Source organism: Mercenaria mercenaria, chromosome 14, assembly GCF_021730395.1.
Source record: "Mercenaria mercenaria strain notata chromosome 14, MADL_Memer_1, whole genome shotgun sequence".
NCBI lineage: Eukaryota > Metazoa > Mollusca > Bivalvia > Venerida > Veneridae > Mercenaria > Mercenaria mercenaria.
Window position 1 is genome coordinate 31998684 of NC_069374.1, and position 21609 is coordinate 32020292.

At 35.6% G+C, this 21609-nt stretch overlaps 1 protein-coding gene and 1 non-coding gene across 2 annotated transcripts; both read left to right on the forward strand.

Annotated features, from left to right (window-relative positions):
• Nucleotides 1–1272: 1272 nt before the first annotated feature.
• On the forward strand, nt 1273–20974 carry LOC123527179 (uncharacterized). Its single transcript, XM_045306495.2, has 5 exons — nt 1273–1411; nt 6311–6453; nt 8449–8582; nt 9704–9770; nt 11746–20974. The coding sequence occupies exons 1-5, from the start codon at nt 1338–1340 to the stop codon at nt 11874–11876; spliced, it is 549 nt and encodes a 182-aa protein (XP_045162430.1). The 5' UTR covers nt 1273–1337; the 3' UTR covers nt 11877–20974.
• Nucleotides 1821–1892, forward strand: Trnat-ggu (transfer RNA threonine (anticodon GGU)). The gene has a single exon. It is a non-coding gene; the product is annotated as a tRNA-Thr (tRNA).
• Nucleotides 20975–21609: the final 635 nt, after the last annotated feature.

Consider the following 21609-nt stretch of genomic DNA (forward strand, 5'->3'; position numbering starts at 1 on the left):
CAGTTTGCAAACTGGTTTACAAAATACACTTAAATCTTTCACAAATATCATTATTTTTTATAAAGATAAAGGCCAAACTTGGCAACCTGAAAACAAGCAATCTTTGCCTATGTGTTATATGTCTGTATTAGTGCCGAGAGGAAGAGTGCGAGTGGGGTACCATTAACTTTTTCAAACCATCTAGATCAAGTCAATTGATCTATGTTGTTGCGCAAAATTTCGCACGTTAACATTTATCTTAACAAGACACAAGTCCCCTGAAAAGTTCTTGATAGAATATTATCATAGGACAAAAAGGGACATAACTAAACGGAAGAAATAATTAGACACGGAACATCCGACAATAAGCCCATGTCTACTTCATGTTGATGATATTTACAAAAGTTCATTTGTACTGGATGGACACTAAAGGAGTTGAGTGCACATGCGGCGGACAAACAGTTCAAACGCTATATGTCTCCCGGGTCTTCCACGTTGTAGACTTAAGGACTTTTAAGTGCCTCGTTTTGTGTTGGCCATTCTGTCGCTTGAGTACAATTCTGTCTTTACAACTGCATGTGCACAATACATATATATTCAAAGTTTTTTGGCAACAGTCATCCATAAACTTATAGATAATGAGCAAGTCAGCTTTGACAAACATAATGCACTGATATGCCAACTGGGTAGCATGGAGGTCTTAATTAACACTTTTACAATTAGTTTCTAACTCCATTCACAGGGTATGATATTTCAGTATGGACTACTTGTCATTATAAATACGAAATGTTATCGTTTATTGCCTACTTTAAACAATGAACATTATCAGGGGAAAAAATGTTTGATAAAAGAAGGTGGGGTTGGTGCCAGAAAAAACATATGTATATCTCAGCAATATAGATCTCTCACTCACATGTACACACGTATAGACAATCCATCACTGTTTTCTTGATTTATTTCTATTATATTAATTAGATTTGACCTAGAGAAAGAAATTCACTGGACGCCGATTTTCACTGCTACTTCCGCGGTATGCATGCCTAAATAGCGGAAAACACTTTTTTGCAAAACAAAATAAAAATAGAAATAAAACACTTTAAATTCCGTAACTTTTGCAGATGCTGCGAAAAAAATGTGAACATCACTTAGCATTTTAACATTAACAAAACTTACGGGTTACGACATGAAAATCACGCTAAACGTCCTATTATTGGACAATGGCGACTGATACGTATTTGAGGTAAATACGAGTTCTTCCCCTTAGATTTTAACTTCCGGTTAGCCATTTGCAAACAAATACTGTTGTCAATAAATTCTTCTGTTCTGCTTGGAGTAGTAATTAAAATTTATTGTTAGAAATGTGGCAGTACTTCTACGCTCACGCAACTTATCATGGTGTGAGATGGTTTCCTCAGGGCAATCGGTTGAAAATGTAAGATTTATTCCAAGATGTAAATGCGACCGACCGAGTCAGTTTAAAATTTTGAAGGAAACATTTTGTTGACATTTAAATGAAATTCATCCATATGTCACGGTACAGAACTTGAAATATATTAAAACAGGGAGAAAGTGTGTAGGCGGCCGGGTAGCTCGGTCGGTAGAGCATCGGAACGGTATTCCGAGGCCCCGGGTTCGAGGCCCGGTCTGGCAGCACATTTTTCTCACCCTGTGACATTTGGCGCCCAACAAGGGACCGTGACTGAATATACTCCGAGATCATGTTTACCTTGTTCTCTGTCCCATTAGAAATTCGAGGACGAATTTCATTTAGCGGGGGAGTATATATGTCACGGTACAGGACTTGAAATTGAATCATTAAAACTGGGAGAAAATGTGTAGGTGGCCGGGTAGCTCAGTCGGTAGAGCATCGGAACGGTATTCCGAGGCCCCGGGTTCGAGTCCCGGTCTGGCTGCACATTTTTCTCACCCTGTGACACATACCAGTATATAAAATTTCTACAGGAAGTGTGAAATGCTCATTTACTTTAATGTAATTATAGGTACCCCTGTGTTTAGTCAAACTAATCTGACGCATACAGCTTGTTTTATATTGTGACGGTCAAACTGTATTTGCAAATGTTAGAAATTAAAAAGCAGCCACTCAGTGACAGTAATTAAGCTTGTCTAAGCCGTGTACTAGATGGAACTAGAAGAACTCATTTAAACTTTTTGAGCTCGTTTATACAGATTAAGGCAACTATTCCAGGCGGAAACGAGCTAAAAAAGTTCAAATGAGTTCTTCTAGTTCCATCTAGTACAAGGATACATCTAAAATTTCTTCTAGTCCATATATTATACGTCTAAAATCTCTTCGAAGAAATTTTAGACGTATTTCATCTGAAAAGTCTGCCTGGATTTTAAAGGAAATCAGGGTGGACATTTTTGACCAGGCACTTTCTTAGCCACTGTAAACCACAAACAAAATATACAGGTTTTTATTTCAGGTATATGATTAAATATGCAATGGTAATATAATTCACAGGTGGAAGTAATGTACCTAGGATAAAGAATAATGTAAATATTACAGGAGGATATGCTGCTTCCTACACTTTCCATAAAATTGTTCATTCTCTTGCAAAATATACAAGAAGTAAGATTATTGCATAGTCCGGGGTGTGGAATTCCTATGTCCAACTTCTCGGACTCGGGGACTTTTTGCGGGCGGACAAGTGCATTTTTTCTTTCCGTTTGTCCTCGGACAAGCAATACATTTTCAGGTATAAATTATGCAAAAAAGCAAGAATAATTAAGTGAGTCTGTTCCTTGAAGTTTATGGAGATGAAAAAATAATATTTTCTACAAAATTCATGTTTTACCCACCAAGGGCGTCTTGATTGCTGCAGTTTTGGCAAAACCATACACTTGCATCTTTTTCTGCGTTCTGATTGGCCCTTTGTCTCAGTTGCACACGGTAATTCTATTCGCAAAAACCTTTGGACAGATTTGTTTGCTGACAAGCACAATAGACAACAGTCAATAGTCGGGTAAAAACAAAAATCAAAAGCATAGAGAGACCGCGGGTATGATTCTAAACAAGTCAGATCATTTCATGAGTTTTGATTATCAAAATTCAACTGGCTTCGCATAGGCAATGTTTTGGCATGGCATTTTGTTATACTAAATCTGTTAGGTTCCCCAGCCTTGCGGATGCGACTTCAGCCTTGTATACAGGCGTTGACTAAGATTTTTTTTGTCACAGTTACAATAATACACTTTATTATGTTTACTTCTGTCCTACCTGTAGATCATAAAAACACTTGCCTGAAATAAAGAATAATTGGCAGTTTAATGCAGGCTTTGTTGAAAATCCGGACGAGTGAATTTTTACTGCGGGCAAGTGGATTTTTATGTCTCACTTGTTCGTGGACATATGAAAAATATTTGGATTTCCACACCCCTGATAGTCAAGCATTTAACTGTGGGATATTACAAAAAAGACGGCATAACCAAAGCTTAACGAAGCTGTGAAAATTAACAATAAATTAATAAAACGAACAACTTCTTAATAGATTACTCTTTCGTTTCCGAATGGAAATTCATATATCATTTACATAATTTTAAAAATGGATGATCATGTTTTTGGTGGTGCAGGTTATCGAGATTGACTGAAAATTTCGAATGAAAATTAGAGCTGAATGAAAGAACAAAAGAAATCAAAACTGGCAAGAAGGAAAATGCGTAAAGTTTTCGCAGTCATTGAAACTTTTTTTAAGCAAGATATGAACAATGCTGACCAGCTTGATTTTATAATGAGCTTGTAAATTAATTTATCTGCCAACATAAGTAATGCTTACATTTTTATGCCCCCGAAGGGAGGCATATAGTTTTTGAACCGTCTGTCGGTCTGTCCGCAATTTTCGTGTCCGGTCCATATCTTTGTCATCGATGGATGGATTTTTAAATAACTTGGCATGAATGTGTACCACAGTAAGACAACGTGTCGCACGCAAACCCAGGTCCGTAGCTCAAAGGTCAAGGTCACACTTAGACATTATAGTTTAGTGCATTGATGGGCATGTCTGGTCCATATCTTTGTCACCGATAGATGGATTTTCAAATAACTTGGCATGAATGTGTACCACAGTAAGGCGACATGTCGCGATCAAACCCAGGTCCGTAGCTCGAAGGTCAAGGTCACACTTAGACGTTAAAGGATAGTGCATTGATGGGCGTGTCCGGTCCATATCTTTGTCATCGATGGATGGATTTTCAAATAACTTGGCATGAATGTGTACCACAGTAAGACAACTTGTCAAGTGCAAGACCCAGGTCCGTAGCTCAAAGGTCAAGGTCACACTTAGACTTTAAAGGATAGTGCATTGATGGGCGTGTCCGGTCCATATCTTTGTCATCATTGGATGGATTTTCAAATAACTTGGCGTGAATGTGTACCACAGTAAGACGACATGTCGCGCGCAAGACCCAGGTCCGTAGCTCAAAGGTCAAGGTCACACTTAGACGTTAAAGGATAGTGCCTTGATGGGCGTGTCCGGTCCATATCTTTGTCATCTATGGATGGATTTTCAAAAAACTTGGCATGAATGTGTACCACAGTAAGACGACGTGTCACACTCAAGACCCAGGTCTGTAGCTCAAAGGTCAAGGCCACACTTAGACGTTAAAGGTCATTTTTCATGATAGTGTGTTGATGGGCGTGTCTGGTTCATATCTTTGTCATTCATGCATGGATTTTAGAATAACTATGCATGAATGTGTGACACAGTAAGACGTCGTGTCGTGCGCAATACCCAGCTCCATAAGTCAGAGGTCCTAAACTCTAACATCGGCCATAACTATTCGTTCAAAGTGCCATCGGGGGCATGCGTCATCCTATGGAGACAGCTCTTGTTTTATTTGTTCTGTGGTTATTTGGTAATTTATCTTTACTATACCCCAATATTTTTGTACATTTTGTAAATTTTTATATGGCTTGTGTATTTACTAGGCTGATCCTGACTTTTGCAGAATTACCGTTTATGGATACTTATGTTAATGCCATACTTTTTGCTACTTTTTTATTACCTCAATTAAATTTATATTTATTTTGCATTTGAGATGAATCCCCTCAGGGTTTCATGTATTCTATTATCATAGAAAGAAAGCATTGTTTTATTTGAAAATTTGACAGCGTATAAAACATTTATATTATTCTACAAAACCATTGTCAATTTACTGATATATTATTGAATTCCGGAAAGGGACTGCATGAAGGGGCCACACTTCTGGACAGTTCAGCGCCTTTAAAAACTCACCATTTTTTAAAAGCTGTTTTCACGTCTTCGTTTTGATGCATTTGCAACATCGTGCGAGTGTTTAAACTTTACATAACTAGGTAAAACATTGTTTTTGTCAATTGTTTACATTTTTTCTTTACAAATGACATTCTTATTTAAAGGGGGACAACTCATTAAGAACATTTTAAGTATCCAACTCTGTGGGACAGAACAGTAAAACATGTATTGGACAGATAAGTTGTGTGTCAAGATGCTGTTCATTTGTTAAAAAAATCTCTTGTTTTGTGATATACTGCTAAACCTTAAATATATTACAATAGTAATGCTTTCTACTGCTAAAAAGTCATCTTGTAAATTGTTTACCCTTGTGACAGTGAGCCATTATCAAAGCATAAAACATCAATTTGACATGTACATTGCTTCCAGGTCTGCAATTTTTATTAAAAAATGTTTCCTTATCAGTGATTGGCAGTCTTCTGGGCAAGCATATCTTTCAGAAATATTTCACTTCATTGCCCAGTTGCAAACTATTTTTGCACTACAAGCTAGCAACGGCGTACAAAGCAGAAGGTTGAACTCTATTCGAACAAGTCTTATACACTTTTGGCATCAAAGTCATTCCACTAAAGCACATCAATTGAAAATAACATTACAAGCGGTTAGGACAGGCTAAAGGCAACTTAACAAGGCTAAAAACTAGGTTAATTCACAAGTTTGCTACTAACTTTTTGCTTCCGCAAATTATCTTCGCCTGTGAAAGCTGCTTTATATTTGTGTAAGAATCAGGTTTCATCCCCATGTATAAAAAAGGGATTATTATTAATTGTCTGTAAAAATGAAAACGTTTTTAACATCAGTGATTATGTCATAAAAAATGTGATAATTCGAAAACCACCATTTGCGTGAACTCGTTGTCATGTCAGGCCTAAAATTCTATGTTTTATATTGTTTCGGTAACTCGAACTAGTACGGAACTACAATAACCTGAACAAATTTTGCTTGTCCCATCGAGTTGAAGTGAACAAAGTCCAACTGTATGTTAAAAGATCTTTAAGTCTTTTTAAATTTACACTGTACCATATCATTTATGTTTTCAGGAGTCTGTTACTGATGGTTTTTGCCCTATTGCTGCCAGTTCCTCAGTTGTATGTGGTTAGTCTGGACAGTTCATCGAGAGTGTGTGAACAACCGTTGCTGGATCTGGCTATAGCAGCCATTGTCTTATCATTCTTTACCATAGGTGAGTTTGTATAAATTATAATCCCAAAAACTGTAAAATAAACTTACATTTCTATAGACTGAAGAACGTTTCTCGCAATTAGGTTGAGTGGGCCAGGTTTCATTCTATACAGATATATGGTAAGTTAACAAATCACAGTCTTAACCCCTTTATCCTGCTAAATTTCTACAATGGACTGGTCTATCATTCATTTTGGGCTGTAATTATTTTCAAAGGGGTGTTCACTGAAAATTTACTGACCGAATAGCGAACAGTGCAGACCATGATCAGCCTGTACGGACGTGCAGGCTGATCTTGGTCTGCATGATCGCAAAGGCAAAATATTACTTCCGGCCAGCAGGCTAAAGGTTCAGAGCTTAAAACAGTAGGTATCTTATCTATGCTTGTTTTGAAAGTAATCAAAGTTTGATAGAACCACTAAAATCCACATTTCCATCGGTATAGAAAATATGTGAAACATATGTTTTGATAGATATTAAGTTAAGAATCTGATGTTCAGTTTCTTACATCTCTCTAAAAAAAGCAAAAATGTTATTCATAACTACTGTGAACAGATGTACAAAATAAGCTTCTTAAAAATGTAAAACCGATCAAGGCACTGACCAGCATCATGAAAATAAAAAGACGTTCTTACAAGTAGGAATTGTACCAAACTTTGGATTGTGTATGCCAGTTTTGTCTGGCTCCTGTCCCTATGTTTGTTTCTGTCATATTTCTCATACATGAGAATAGTGGAATTAATTCTAGCAGGCTCTTTCTATATTGACATTTTTTGCCACTAGGTTCAGCCATCAGATGAAAATGTGCTAAGGCTTAAAACTTACTTACTGTAAAAGCGCATATTTTCACTGGGTCAAAATTTCGCGAATTTGAAATTTTGAGTATATTCGCGAGATTTAATGTTCTTGAATTTAATATACTTGATTTGAATTATACTTATGGTGAATATTTACGTGAAGATTAATTTTCGCGAGATGTATGGCCTCGCGAATATAGTGAAATTTGAACACTCGCGAACATTTCTGCTTTTACAGTATAAAAGGTTTGCACTATTTATAAAAAAATAGCCATGCAGCCAGGGAATCAGACTAATGCCAGTGCTATGCCATGAAATATGTCACAATGTGCTAATATAAACCTGTGCTTGTTTATGAGCAAAAATTGTCTTCTTACCAGTACCTGGATCTTTAACTTAAAAAAACAAAAAAACTGGCAGAATGAGAATGTGTTTTTTGCCAAAAACTTTAAGCAGAAATACCAGCTTGATTATAATTGCACCGTTGCTACCTACACCTGAAGTATATCCATATAAGTTTGGTAAAAATATACATGGTACAGCCAGGTATTAGCTTCAAACAGTGATCTGTTATGAACTTCACATATTTGTTGAGGACAACAGTCTATAAAGAATAACTTAGTAGCATTTGGGAATATCAAATCTTTTTACTTTTGTAAAAAAAAATCCCAAACAAAATCACAGCGCCTCACCTTAAAGTTTATGGGTTCGAGCCCAGATGTGGTGTTCATGTAGAAGTCATCCAGCTAGTTAGTAGAGAAGGATCATTGATGGTCCTAGCCTGGTGCTCTTTATTGCTTTAATTAATTAATTTAAATTTTCTATGATCTTCAGTCTCTGTGGCTTCAGTCTGTTTGACAGATTTCAAAACCTCAAAGGGCCTCAGTCAGTGGCTGTGTGGTTCAAGTCACTGACTTTGAATCACTTGCCCTTCACTGATGTAGGTTTGAGCCTGATTCGGGGCGTTGAATTCTTCATGTGAGGAAGCCATCTAGCTGGCTTACAGAAGGTCGGCGGTTCTACCCAGGTGCCTGCCCCTGATGAAATAATGCATAGAGGGCACCTGGGTTCTTCCTCCACCATTAAAGCTGGAAAGTCATGTAGATGTAACATTAAACCCAGCAAAAACAAAACAAAACAATATCAAAACATCATATTTCTAAGTTTACAGTGACATTTTTTTTTCAATATTTTCACAGCATTTTCGTTGTTGTTCTGCATATTGATACCTGTGCCACGAGAGTTAAAGATAGCCTTCCATGTGTTTGGTGTGGCCTGTCTTATAGTTGGGTTGATGCAGACAGCGTATACATTCCAAGCTAAGCAGGACTGTGTAAGTATAATTGTCTTACTTATGAATACAAAGCAAGATGCAACTAAAGGTGCTATATTGATTTTGAACTGGTTCCAGGCCAAGTATAGTACATGTATGTACTTGGTTCCAGGGATCAGTGTCTTTGTAGATGTATTTGTTTGAAACTTATACAATATCACTAGAGGTCAATTTCTTAAAGACACGCCACAGAATAAATGTATTCTTTTGTATATCCATGATGGTAATTATACATGATATGCATGATAAAAATGAGAAATACATTTTAAAAAATCTACTAACAAAATGACAGTGACATATATTAGGTTAAGATAATGGGTAAAAACATTAGGTCCCTACAAGTTGTGGTGGGTCTTTAAAACCTTGTATTAATATAAGCTGCCTTGTGAATTTGATTGACTCAACCACCATATCCACAAAAAGAAGTCCCCCATGAAAGTTATTAATTGACTCAACCACCATATCCACAAAAATAAGTCCCCCATGAAAATTATTGATTGACTCAATCACCATATCCACAAAAATAAGTCCCCAATGGAAATTATTGATTGACTCAACCACCATATCCACAAAAATAAGTCCCCAATGAAAATTATTGATTGACTCAAACAGTCCATATCCACAAACATACATGTAGGTCCCCCATGAAAACTGTTGATTGACTCAGCCACCATATCCACAAAAATAAGTCCCCCATGGAAACTGTTGATAGACTCAGCCACCATATATCCACAAAATTATGTGCCCCATGAAAATTATTGATTTACTCAATCAGTCCATATCCACAAAAATAAGTCCCCCATAAAAACTATTGATTGACTCAACCACCATATCCACAAAAATAAGTCCCCCATGAAAATTATTGATTTTGCAGTATTAATAGAAAAATGTATATAAAGAATTGTTATAGAACATTTTTACCTGTAAAGCTCAGTCTGTGGCTGGTTTTGCCATTTTCTTGAATTCAGATTTATCATATTGTTATTTAATACTGATAATTATTTATGAAACAAAAAGACATGTACTAAGCATTAATACATTTTACTTTTAAGTAAATATTTCATATACTGTATTTTTCTCATTGATGTAAATTCCAAGTATCCATTTATCTTGTTTTTCAGTCTGTGTCCACACCAGAACTGTATTACCTGTCACTGACCAGTTCCATGTTTTCTGTTGTCTGTTTAGGTAGTATCATTTTGTTGTTTTATCAATTTAAGGGTTTTTATGCCCCAGAAGGGAGGCATATTAGTTTTCAACTGTCCGTCCATTCGTTCGTTCGTTCGTTCGTTCGTCACAACGTTAACTTTTTGCATGAAGGCACTTTACTCGCGAACCACTGCACCCAGGACCTTCAAACTTCACATGCTAATAGAACGTACTGAGTACACAACCCCTATTGACATTGGGGTCACCAAGTCAAAGGCCAAGGTCACCAGGTCAAAGGTCAAGGCGCTGCGGGGGCATTTGTCACCATTAGTGACAGCTCTTGTTTAAATATTAAAGTTAATGAAGTCTTGCTGATTGTTTTCAAGTAAAAATCCACACCAACTTAAGGATATTTTAGTATGGTCAATGTTTTGTCAGTTGACCAAATGCAGTTTTACAGGGATAACATATTAGGCTAGTTATAAACCATTAAATGTATCATAATTTTTTCCCAGAATGGTGTAGTGCAGTGTTCTGAAAGACTCAACAGCACTGTGATACATCAACAGCCAGCTTGGATAGTCATTTACTGCTAAACACCAGTTTTGTCATGTATACATATTATGCCAATCATACTGTCCTTGAATTAGTAGCTTTAAATATGTGACAAACCTGGATAGCATTGTAGGTAGAGTACAAGTATACCAATCAAAAGGTCACAAGTTCATTCCCTGCTCTTGGCTTTGACACCCCATTTCTTCATATAAAATTACTAATATTGAGATAAGACGCAAGAACTCCAGTGTGTGGGTGCTTTACATATTTGCTGCAAGGAAATATTTTCAGTCGGACAAACACACTACGAGATCAGCTGAAAAATGAGACCCAGACTTGCAGTGGTGGTGTATAGCCGAAGTTTCCATGACTAATTTTACCTTGCAATTTCTTCATGGTGAAAATACTACTAAGCTTTAAAGCATAGACATGTCATATGGTTATGCAATTACTTTTTTCATCGCACCATTTCTCTATTTAGTTTCAGTAAATCTCTAGTCTAAATACTCACAAAAACAGTTTTAAAGGTATAAGTATGGAATAAGTTGAACACTTGGTAGTTTAATTGACTGTTTTTGCATTACTGAAAATCTGTAGATAGATGGCATTAAATCTTTATCAAACCAGTATAGGCAAACTTGTGCTTAAGACCCTCTGTTTCTGTGACAAAGACCTAGATTCCCATTGAATTTCAAGAGTCTTTCAACAAAATAGAAAAAAATGCTTGTAGTAATGCACATCACTGTATAAAATCAATTCATTTAAATGACCATTTTTTTGCCCCCGAAGGGAGGCATAAAGTTTTTGAACCGTCTGTCGGTCCGTCGGTCTGTCGGTCTGTCTGTCCGCAATTTTCGTGTCCGGTCCATATTTTTGTCATCAATGGATGGATTTTCAAATAACTTGGCATGAATGTGTACCACAGTAAGATGACGTGTCGCGCGCAAGACCCAGGTCCCTAGCTCAAAGGTCAAGGTCACACTTAGACGTTAAAGGATAGTGCATTGATGGGCGTGTCCGGTCCATATCTTTGTCATCGATGGATGGATTTTCAAATAACTTGGCATGAATGTGTACCACAGTAAGATGACGTGTCGCGCGCAAGACCCAGGTCCGTAGCTCAAAGGTCAAGGTCACACTTAGACGTTAAAGGTCATTTTTCATGATAGTGCATTGATAGGCGTGTCCGGTCCATATCTTTGTCATTCATGCATGGATTTTAAAATATCTACCCATGAATGTGTGACACAGTAAGACGACGTGTCGCGCGCAAGACCCAGTTCCATAGGTCAAAGGTCCTAAACTCTAACGTCGGCCATAACTATATATTCATTCAAAGTGCCATCGGAGGCATGTGTTATCCTATGGAGACAGCTCTTGTTCTTTGTTGCTTTAATACATTTGTATATATGTACTTACTGAGAGAGGAAATCATTTCATTATGAATTAATTTTTACAGTTTTTCTGGGCGTGATGTTCCCTTTCTGGGTGATCAACAAAGTGAAGACGAATGTGGTGATGGACCCATACAGTCGCACTGGATTGTGTTACGAACCAACCAAATGCTGCACATGTCTCTGGCATATTTAGAGCATGTCGAGTACAAGAGTAGGTGTGATGAGTGGTTTATTGGATTGGAAACTTTACGCTAATCAAAAATATATGTATCAACACTATGCAGTTTAACCAAAAAAATATCTTCATATTTTTGTAATTACATATTACACTCATGAAAAGTAAAAAAAATGTAGCATCCATTCACTAATACTTGATGTATGACCTTTGTCATATGTGAACATGGAAATCATGTTGTAATTGGTATAATTACTGCCTATGAAACTTGTATTCGGACAGATTTTATTCGGATATACAAATTTGATCGTCAGTAAGGATACAGAATATCTGTAGAAGACGTGACACTGCTTAAGGTTTTCAGTTGTTAAAAATCTGAGTTATTTTTGCTACAGTATTCTTTCATATTTGATGTTGACAAGATTGGAAAGTTGAAAAGAAGATGTCACACAAGGTTTCCTGTATTCCAGTCTGTCTGGTATATTTCCTAAGACTTCACAATTCCAAGTAACAGAATGCTAATTGGTCTTGTGGCATAGCTAGACTTCAGTAAGGGATTTTCGAAAATTGCCTATTTTGGACATGAATGTCAATCGATAATAACGGTAACTGTAATTAAATGCACTAAATTATTGAAAAATTGGGCAGTTTTGAAGAAGTTGTGGTTCACAAGTTTTTACGTGACTTTTACATTCATTGACATTTGATTTTTGTAAATGAATGCTATGGATTTTGTATTTAATACATGGATTTTAACAGAAACTCAGATTTACACATGTGGCAAAGATCATGCTTACAAAATATATGCTTTCAGATTTTAAAAAAAGAAATATTTGTCAGTAATTGGATGTTGCAATTTTATCTCACCTGAGCAGGAAGTGCTCGGGATGAGTTGTGATCTCTCACCGTCCAGCCATCTAGTATCCGTCTATCTTCCATATACACTTTTCTTCAAATGTCGTCTCCTCTGATACTACTGGTCAGAATTGCACCAAGCTTAGCCAGAAGCTATGTTAAATTTATTTAAATATTTTAGATTTGCCCCTTTTTGGAGGGCCTAGAGCTAAAAATAGAACATTTAAATGACTTCTTCTCATGAACTGCTTGATGGATTTCAATCAGACTTGGACTCTAGCATCATTAAGTATAAAGTCCTATCCCAATTTTGTCCAAATTAAGGTGCTTAGCCCCTTTTAGGGGAAGTAGAAAGACTTTTAAACAACTTCTGCTCATGAATCACTGGAAGGATCTTCATCATATTTGAACTGTAGCTTCATTATAAGGTTCTCTTCCGATTTTGCTCAAATTGAAGCACTTGGAATCTTCTAGGGGCCACTACAGTTAAAAAAGAAGTAACTTTAAACAACTTCTCCTCGTGAACCACTTGATGCATCTTCATGAAACTTCCTTGGTAACATCATTGTAACGTCCTCTCCTAAATTGGTTAAAATTGAGGAGATTGATTCCTTTTAGGGGTAAATAGTAACTAAAAATAGAAATACTTTTAAATGACTTCTTCTCTTGAACTGCTTGATGCATCTTCATTGACCTTGGATAGATGTTCACCAAACTTGTTCTGTAGTATCATTGTAAAGTCCTCTTCCAAACTTTGTAAAATGTGGACACTCAACGCCCTTTCAGGTGCCACTAGAGCTAAATAAGAAATACCTTTAAACAACCTCTCCTCATTAACTGCTGGACCTTCCAAAATGCTCCCAGCCTGCTCCAGTGGTTTGTGTGTATTTTTTCAACCCAGTCTTAATGATCTAAGTAGCATATAGTGTTTGAACGGTTTGTCATCTGACACTTATTTATGTAATCAATTTCTATTGCCTTTGAAACTTTCAACACCTGGAGATCATGTGGGGAAGTTGGCAGTTACTTGCGGAGAACAGGTTTGTACTGGTACAGAACCCAGGAACACTGGTTAGGTTAACTGCCCGCCGTTACATGACTGAAATACTGTTGAAAAACGGCGTTAAACCCAAAACAAACAAACAAACACCTGGAGCATAATATGGTTCTGTTCCAAAGTTGCACACTCTGTAGCCTGTTAAAGCTCTGAAACTCAGGCGAGAGATCTAGGGTCATCATGGCCGTCTTGTTTGGTATTTGTACATTATATAGTGAGGTTGTATTCTGTGAACATTCTTTATCCGACAGTTTATCTGTTTTGAGTTTAAGTATCATTCTTTTATTGTATTTCCTTCATTTGTGAGCATTAACTTAATACAAGAAATACTGTAAATGGAATTGAATAATCTGAAACTCTTTACTTCGGTACTTGTTGTCACAATTTATTATGATTTATATTTGATATAGTTTTACAAAACAGACCAAACTTGTTTTTGCTCAAAGACTACTTTATGTTTAAAAGAGAAAAATTCTTATTACCAGTGAGATAGGTATAGTTTGTATTTACATTTATATCAATTTTTGTTTTTGTATGTGCAGTAAAACCTGATATTACGCAAAATATTGTCATATTTTTCAAGACTTTTTAGAATGGTAAAAGTTAAAGACATTGGATGATTTTATTTGATAGCGGCTTTGTATAAGATTCAGTAAAAATAGACCTTAGAAAAATTTGGCTTTGGGGACAATAGTAAGGTGTATGGGAAAATCAAATTTTCAAACACAATATGTTTGATTCTTTTATATTATTTCTTTTTGCTTTTAAACACTTGGGATTCTATAAAAATGGTAGGAGATTGTAGAAAAATTAAATTGTATAAATATATGTCAAGACACTACTGAAAAGATTTTACGTAAATGAATGTGTAAGTTTAAGAAGTCATATTCAAAGCATACATGTATGTCAAGGTACCCACCTTATTTAGCCATATTAAACATTTTTCAAATCTAAATAAACTACTAAATGGCAATATTTATCAGTAATCAAGTTTACCAGGTTTATTTAATATTTCAGTTTATTTACATTGTTTTAAAATGTTGTATCTAAAAAGAATTAACTCTTCTTTTAAAGTATTAATTGAATCAGCTTAAAGTTGATACATTATCAGTTAAAAGGTTAGTCCCAATTCGTGACTCTAGTTACCTCCCCTGACAGTCAAACTGAAATGAAATGAAAGTGATAATTACGCAACGAGTTGGAGAAGTAAAAGGTATGCGACCAAAATAGGAATATTGAACAAATGAAAGATACGACACTATTTCACTATATCCTACTTCAATGCATTTATTGGGAAAAGGGTCCTCTGAAGGATAATCATAAGCATGTGAGTCATCCAGTGTCTTTTAAGTTTATACCCTTTGGTCAAAATAACCTGTAATTTGTCATTAAACAGCCAAACATGTATCTCAGACTGTGTCCAGGCATCTTCCACACTTTTTATTTTGTTTTTACATTTTTGTCCCCATCATCAAATACTGACATATTTCAGTAAATATTGGACACAATATTAAAAACAAATATTAAATTTTGATAAGATGTTTCAACAGCAACAATTATATTAAGCAAGCTCACTGAGTTACAAAATGATATTCCTCATCTTAAAGCTTAAAACTGAGTCACAATCTCTGCCATTTGTAGCAAATACATTTGCAGGGAATACATATGCCGGGAAGAATATTTGTTTAAACAGCATTTCAACAAAAATCAAAGTGTAGGTGTAAAATGTTTGTTGACTATATAAGAAATGTTTATTGCATTTAATAGCAATTGTAGAAAAATAGTTCTTTGTTTTTCTGGCCTTATATTACAATCTCTTCCATTTATTACATTGTACATGTTCATTTTAAATTTGTCTTGCCCAGATTAACGTTTATGCTGTTTTGAATTATCCATATTATAGTGACAAATAATTTTTGAATATACTGTTGTTTTTTTTTTGCTAAATTGTTAGAGATTATACAAATATTCTTAAGAAAGTTTAAATTAGTTTAAGCTAAATGTTGATTAAAGAACATCACAAAAGACTGTATAGGGAAATTATCTCAACATATTTCTTTTATTGATTTGTTGAGTCACCTTGTTAAATGATTTGTAAAATTTTATATGTTTGTTTCAATAGTACTAATTTTTATTATAGTTTGGTATAGGTAGTTGGATTTGAAATTATATAAAGATAGGTCTGCACTTTTGCTATAGTGAAGAGTAACTTACAACACAGAATCCTCCGAAATGAAAGACTCTGAGAGAGTGTAACATAAACGTACAATTATTGAGAGAAAAAAATAAAGAGAGTACAACATATGCAATATGATTTTTGATGTTTTATAAAAGCAGAAGTATTTTAATTATAAGTTTAGATCATTTTTAACACCTTGAAGTAACATAATGTCAAGATTTAAAGTAAATGTTCAGAATCCAGAAACCTCTTTTGTTAATTAGGCATACGACCGTCAAACTTCAAAGGCTGTTCCTGTGGTCAGTGGTTCAACCTATAGTTTTGCTGGTCAGTTGGATGAAGGTCAATGTGACAGTGACCACAAGACTTAATCAAAGCCTTGAGATGTCTGGTGGTTGCGGGTTTTGCTAGAGTTATTTTCATTTTAATTGCCAATCTATAAATATACATGTATAAGAAACAAATACTAATGTGCCTCATATCTAAGATAACCTCTGCCTGACCTTACATGAACAGCTGGAAGTCAATGATGTAAACATGGGCTGGGATACCTAATCATTGACAGATCTTATATAATCTAAATGGCCAGTGTGAATGGATAGAGGATGAATAAGAACTGCTTGATCATTGATAATTCATCCGCATTGTTCATGAATGGGACTACTTTGTGTAGCACATGAACAAATTCCTTTGGATGTGATTTGGAATCAAATAAAGATGCTACATGATTGTCAGAGATACACTTAACTTTGGTAGCGGGATAAACCCGCAACTAAAAAGTTGCTGATTAATAGCTGAAATACCACAGGAGTCTGAAATTCTATCAGTTAGATTCAAGAAGTCTTGTAGTCTCAATTTATATACTGGAGTTTTATTGATAGATTTTCAGACTCCTGTGGTAACACAATTTGCTTATTGTTGTTAGATTTTGATAGAATGCTTACTATATAGAAAACTAAAAATTGTTTTATTTATTAGTGTGCTTTCCTAAACATTCAAATCAGCCTGTTGTTATAATGGAGAGAGGTTATTTTTTATAACATCAGCCGTACACTTGTTTCGTTTTTTCATTTTTTAAAAAGAGATAAAAAGACAGTTTTCATGTTGTTTGAAATTATAAGTGCAGCTGTAAGGTAAATCAAGGTATTACTGACTTTTGCACTCATCTCTGAACACGAATAACATATTTTATTTTATGATTTATGTCATAACATGTACATTTTCTGTGATAATATATTTTTATATCCGTCCAATAAGCATTTATTAACAAACTTTGTTATTTTTAGCTCACCAGAGCATGAAGTGCTCAAGGTGAGCTATTGTGACCGGTCATTGTCCAGCATCCAGCGGCGTCCGGCGTGTGTCAACATTTGCCTTGTTAACACTCCAGGGGCAACAGTTGTAACCCAATCTTTATGACACTTTGTCAGCATGTTTGTCTTGATGATCTCTAGGCCAAGTTTGAAACTTGGTCATGTGGGGTCAAAAACTAGGTCAGTAGGCCAGATAAAAGGAAAATCTTAACACTCTAGAGTCCACAGTTTAAGTTGGAAACTCATGAGAATTGGTCAGAGTGTTTGTCTTGATGACATCTAGGTCAGATTAGAATCTAGGTCATGTGGGTTAAAAAACTAGGTCACCCAGTCAAATCAAAGGAAAAGCTTGTTAACACTCTGGAGGCCACATTTGTAACAAATCTTTATGAAACTTAGTCAGAATGTTTGTATAGATGATCTCAAGGTCAAGTTTGAAACTAGGTCATATGGGGCTAAAAACTAGGTCAGTAGGACAGATCAATGGAAAATCTTGTTAACACTCAAGTCCACAGTTTAAATTTGAAACTCATAAGAATTAATCAGAGTGTTTGTCATGATGACCTCTAGGTCAGATTCAAATCTGGGTCATGTAGGGTCAGAAACTAGGTCACCAGGTCAAATCAAAGGAAAAACTTGTTAACAATCTAGAGGCCATAGTTGTAACCCAATCTTTATGAAACTTGGCCAGAATGTTTGTCTTGATGCTCTCTAGATCAAGTTTGAAACTGGGTCATGTGAGGTCAGAAACTAGGTCGATAGGCCAGATCAACTCTGGTGAGCGATAACGGGCCATCATGGCCCTCTTATTTCCTTATAACATCATTTTTTATAATATCTTGTGTTATCTGTTTAGTTTTGTATTTATTTATTATTTTGTTGTGTATATACTACTATATTGTTTATCATTTTTGTCAGTTAAGAATATCGATTAAATGTCACACTTAAACATGATAATTATATTAGAAGGAGTCACCATCTGCTGTAAACAGATTGGAAATTCATACATTAAAGTTTGTAGACCAGTCTGAAAATGCAGTCTTGCCATTGGCCAGCAAAACATTTAAGAAATAAGTGTATCTGTGATAAAAAGATGCAGAGTGAATAATTGGTAAATGTTTAATTAATGATTTTTGAAAGGTTTGAATAGAAATCTGGAAATAAAATATTAAAATCAGTTAAGGTGGTTATGCATGTTTGGAGCAAATGTTGTTCTCGAATGTAGAATTTATTAAACCATATCTTTTTAAAGCATCATTGTATCCAAAGGAACAACAGCCATAACAAGTAAGGGTCATTTGCTTGATTTTTAGCTCGACTATTCGAAGAATAAGTAGAGCTATCCTACTCACCACGGCGTCGGCGTCGGCGTCGGCGTCACACCCTGGTTAAGTTTTTCGTACCAGTCCACATTTTGACAAAGTCTTTTGAGATAAAGCTTTGAAACTTTCAACACTTGTTTACCATCACCATGTCCAGTTATAGGCAAGAGTACATAACTCTGTCAAGCATTTTGACTGAATTATGGCCCCTTTTGACTTAGAAATCTTGGTTAAGTTTTTCGTACCAGTTCATATTTTGACAAAGTCTTTTGAGATAAAGCTTTGAAACTTTCAACACTTGTTTACCATCACCATGTCCAGTTATAGGCAAGAGTACATAACTCTGTCAAGCATTTTGACTGAATTATGGCCCCTTTTGACTTAGAAATCTTGGTTAAGTTTTTCGTACCAGTTCATATTTTGACAAAGTCTTTTGAGATAAAGCTTTGAAACTTTCAACACTTGTTTACCATAGCCATGTCCAGTTGTAGGCAAGAGTACATAACTCCATCAAGCATTTTGACTGAATTATGGCCCCTTTTTGACTTAGAAATCTTGGTTAAGTTTTTCGTACCAGTCCACATTTTGACAAAGTCTTTTGAGATAAAGCTTTTAAACTTTCAACACTTGTTTACCATCACAATATCCAGTTGTAGGCAAGAGTACATAACTCCATCAAGCATTTTGACTGAATTATGGCCCCTTTTGACTTAGAAATCTTGGTTAAGTTTTTCGTACCAGTTTATATTTTGTGTAAAGTGTTTGACATATGGCTTTGAAACTTTTATATCTTGTTCAGTATAATAGTCTCTATCAATAGGCAAGAGTACGTAACTCTCTCCTCTTTTTTGGCTGAATTATGGCCCTTTTTGAACTTGGAAACTGGTTCTGTTTTGTATATGTCCATGTTTTGTCAAGACTATTTTACATATGTCTTTTAAACTTTAAACACTTGTTTATCATTATGATTTCCATCTGTAGGCAAGAGTACATAACTTTGACAACTATTTTGACTGAATTATGGCCCTTTTTGGACTTTCAAATTTGTTCAGTTTTTCTTACAAGTCAGCGTTTTGTCAAAACTATTTGAACTGTGGCTTTGAAACTTTTAACACTAGTTTATCAACATGATTTCCATCTGTAGGCAAGAGTACATAACTCTGTCAACTATTTTGACTGAATTATGGCCCCTTTTGGACTTGGAAATTAGTTAAATTTTTCATATAAGTCCATGTTTTGCCTAACATATAACTTAACATATTTGCCATCATGGTCACACATTGCCATTTAGTGCAAGACTAATCGAAATCCACAAATACAAGAACATTTTTTGTTTAATCCATTTTTTTGTTTAGTCTGAAAATCTATGGAAATATTTTGACCCCATTCTTCAATCAATTCTTCGAATAGTCGAGCGCGCTGTCATCCGACAGCTCTTGTTTGTTAGACCAATTTGAAAATGTTGGTCCTCCAATTAATTTTTTGCAGTGGAATTCTATGGAAAAATTGAAGTTTTGATGACATTTTCGTATATAGTAGATTTTCTGCAATATAGATTTTAATGATTGTTGTCATAGGTGTAGAGTTACCTATTTTCAATCGTATGGCCAAATAAAGTGTATCGGTAGGTGTGCTTAATATTTCACAATTTGCCAAATATCAGTCTAAGCCCGCCCACTTAGCTCAGTAGGTAAGAGCGTTGGTCTACGGATCGCGGGGTCGCGAGTTCGATCCTCGGGCGGGGCGTATGTTCTCCGTGACTATTTGATAAACGACATTGTGTCTGAAATCATTAGTCCTCCACCTCTGATAATTCATGTGGGGAAGTTGGCAGTTACTTGTGGAGAACAGGTTTGTACTGGTACAGAATCCAGGAACACTGGTTAGGTTAACTGCCCGCCGTTATATAACTGAAATACTGTTGAAAAACGGCGTTAAACCCAAAACAAACAAACAAACAAACAGTCTGAGTCCTACCATTGTTGCTTATTTCATGCTGTATTTTAAATTATTGTACACCAAAACCTATCTTTTATCAAAATTAATCTTAATTCTCAGAATTTAATAAATTACCTGCAACATTTATGCTATTTATGTAGTAGCTCCCTTGCATTATCCAGGTTTTCTGGATAAAGGACATTACACTATCACTTCTAGTGAATCGAACGTGCATAACCTCCTTAAGAACTTGTATAAAGTGTTTTTTTATTGCCAATACTAACATGTTTAGATTTTAGTTGTAGCTTACACTATTGTTTATTTACCTACCGCACTGTATAAAGTAGTTTAAATTTGTTTATAAAGATCAGCTGGTCTGGTCTGTATTGTTCGACATTTTGTCTTTAATGACATTCCATGTAGTTTTCTGAATAAACTATTCTTTTCTTAAATATATGACTTTATATTTGTCATTAGCATATCTGTTTTAGCTAGCCTACTTTAAATTACATCTTCCCTGTATCTAATATTGAAACCGATCATGAAAGGAAGCATCACCTAGTAGCAGTGTAAGGATTCTCCACTTAGTTACATTTATTGCCGATGCTGATTAACTGGTGAACAATTTTGTTTCTGATCAAAAACTAGAAAACACTTTGACCTACATTGCTAACTTGCCTATGGTCAGTAGATGAACCATATTGCTTTGAGAGTCAGTACACCAAAGTAACATTGAGAGTGAAAACTCATCAGTGACTGTAGAAAGCTTAGGCAAACAGTAACCAAACTTTAAAGGAGATTGTGCGTGGTCATAGAATGGCCCTATTTTTGTGTAAGTAGGTCAAAAGTAATAATCTATATTCTGATTATTAACCTTAAATGGAGAAACACTGTTCCTTTAATAACTGGGTGTGGGGGGGGGGTCTCCGTGGCCGAGTGGTTAAGGTCGCTGTCTTCAAATCACTTGCCCCTCACCGATGTGGGTTCGAGCCTCACTCTGGGCATTGAATTCTTCATGTGAGGAAGCCATCCAGCTGGCTTACGGAAGGTCGGTGGTTCTACCCAGATGCCCGCTCGTGATGAAATA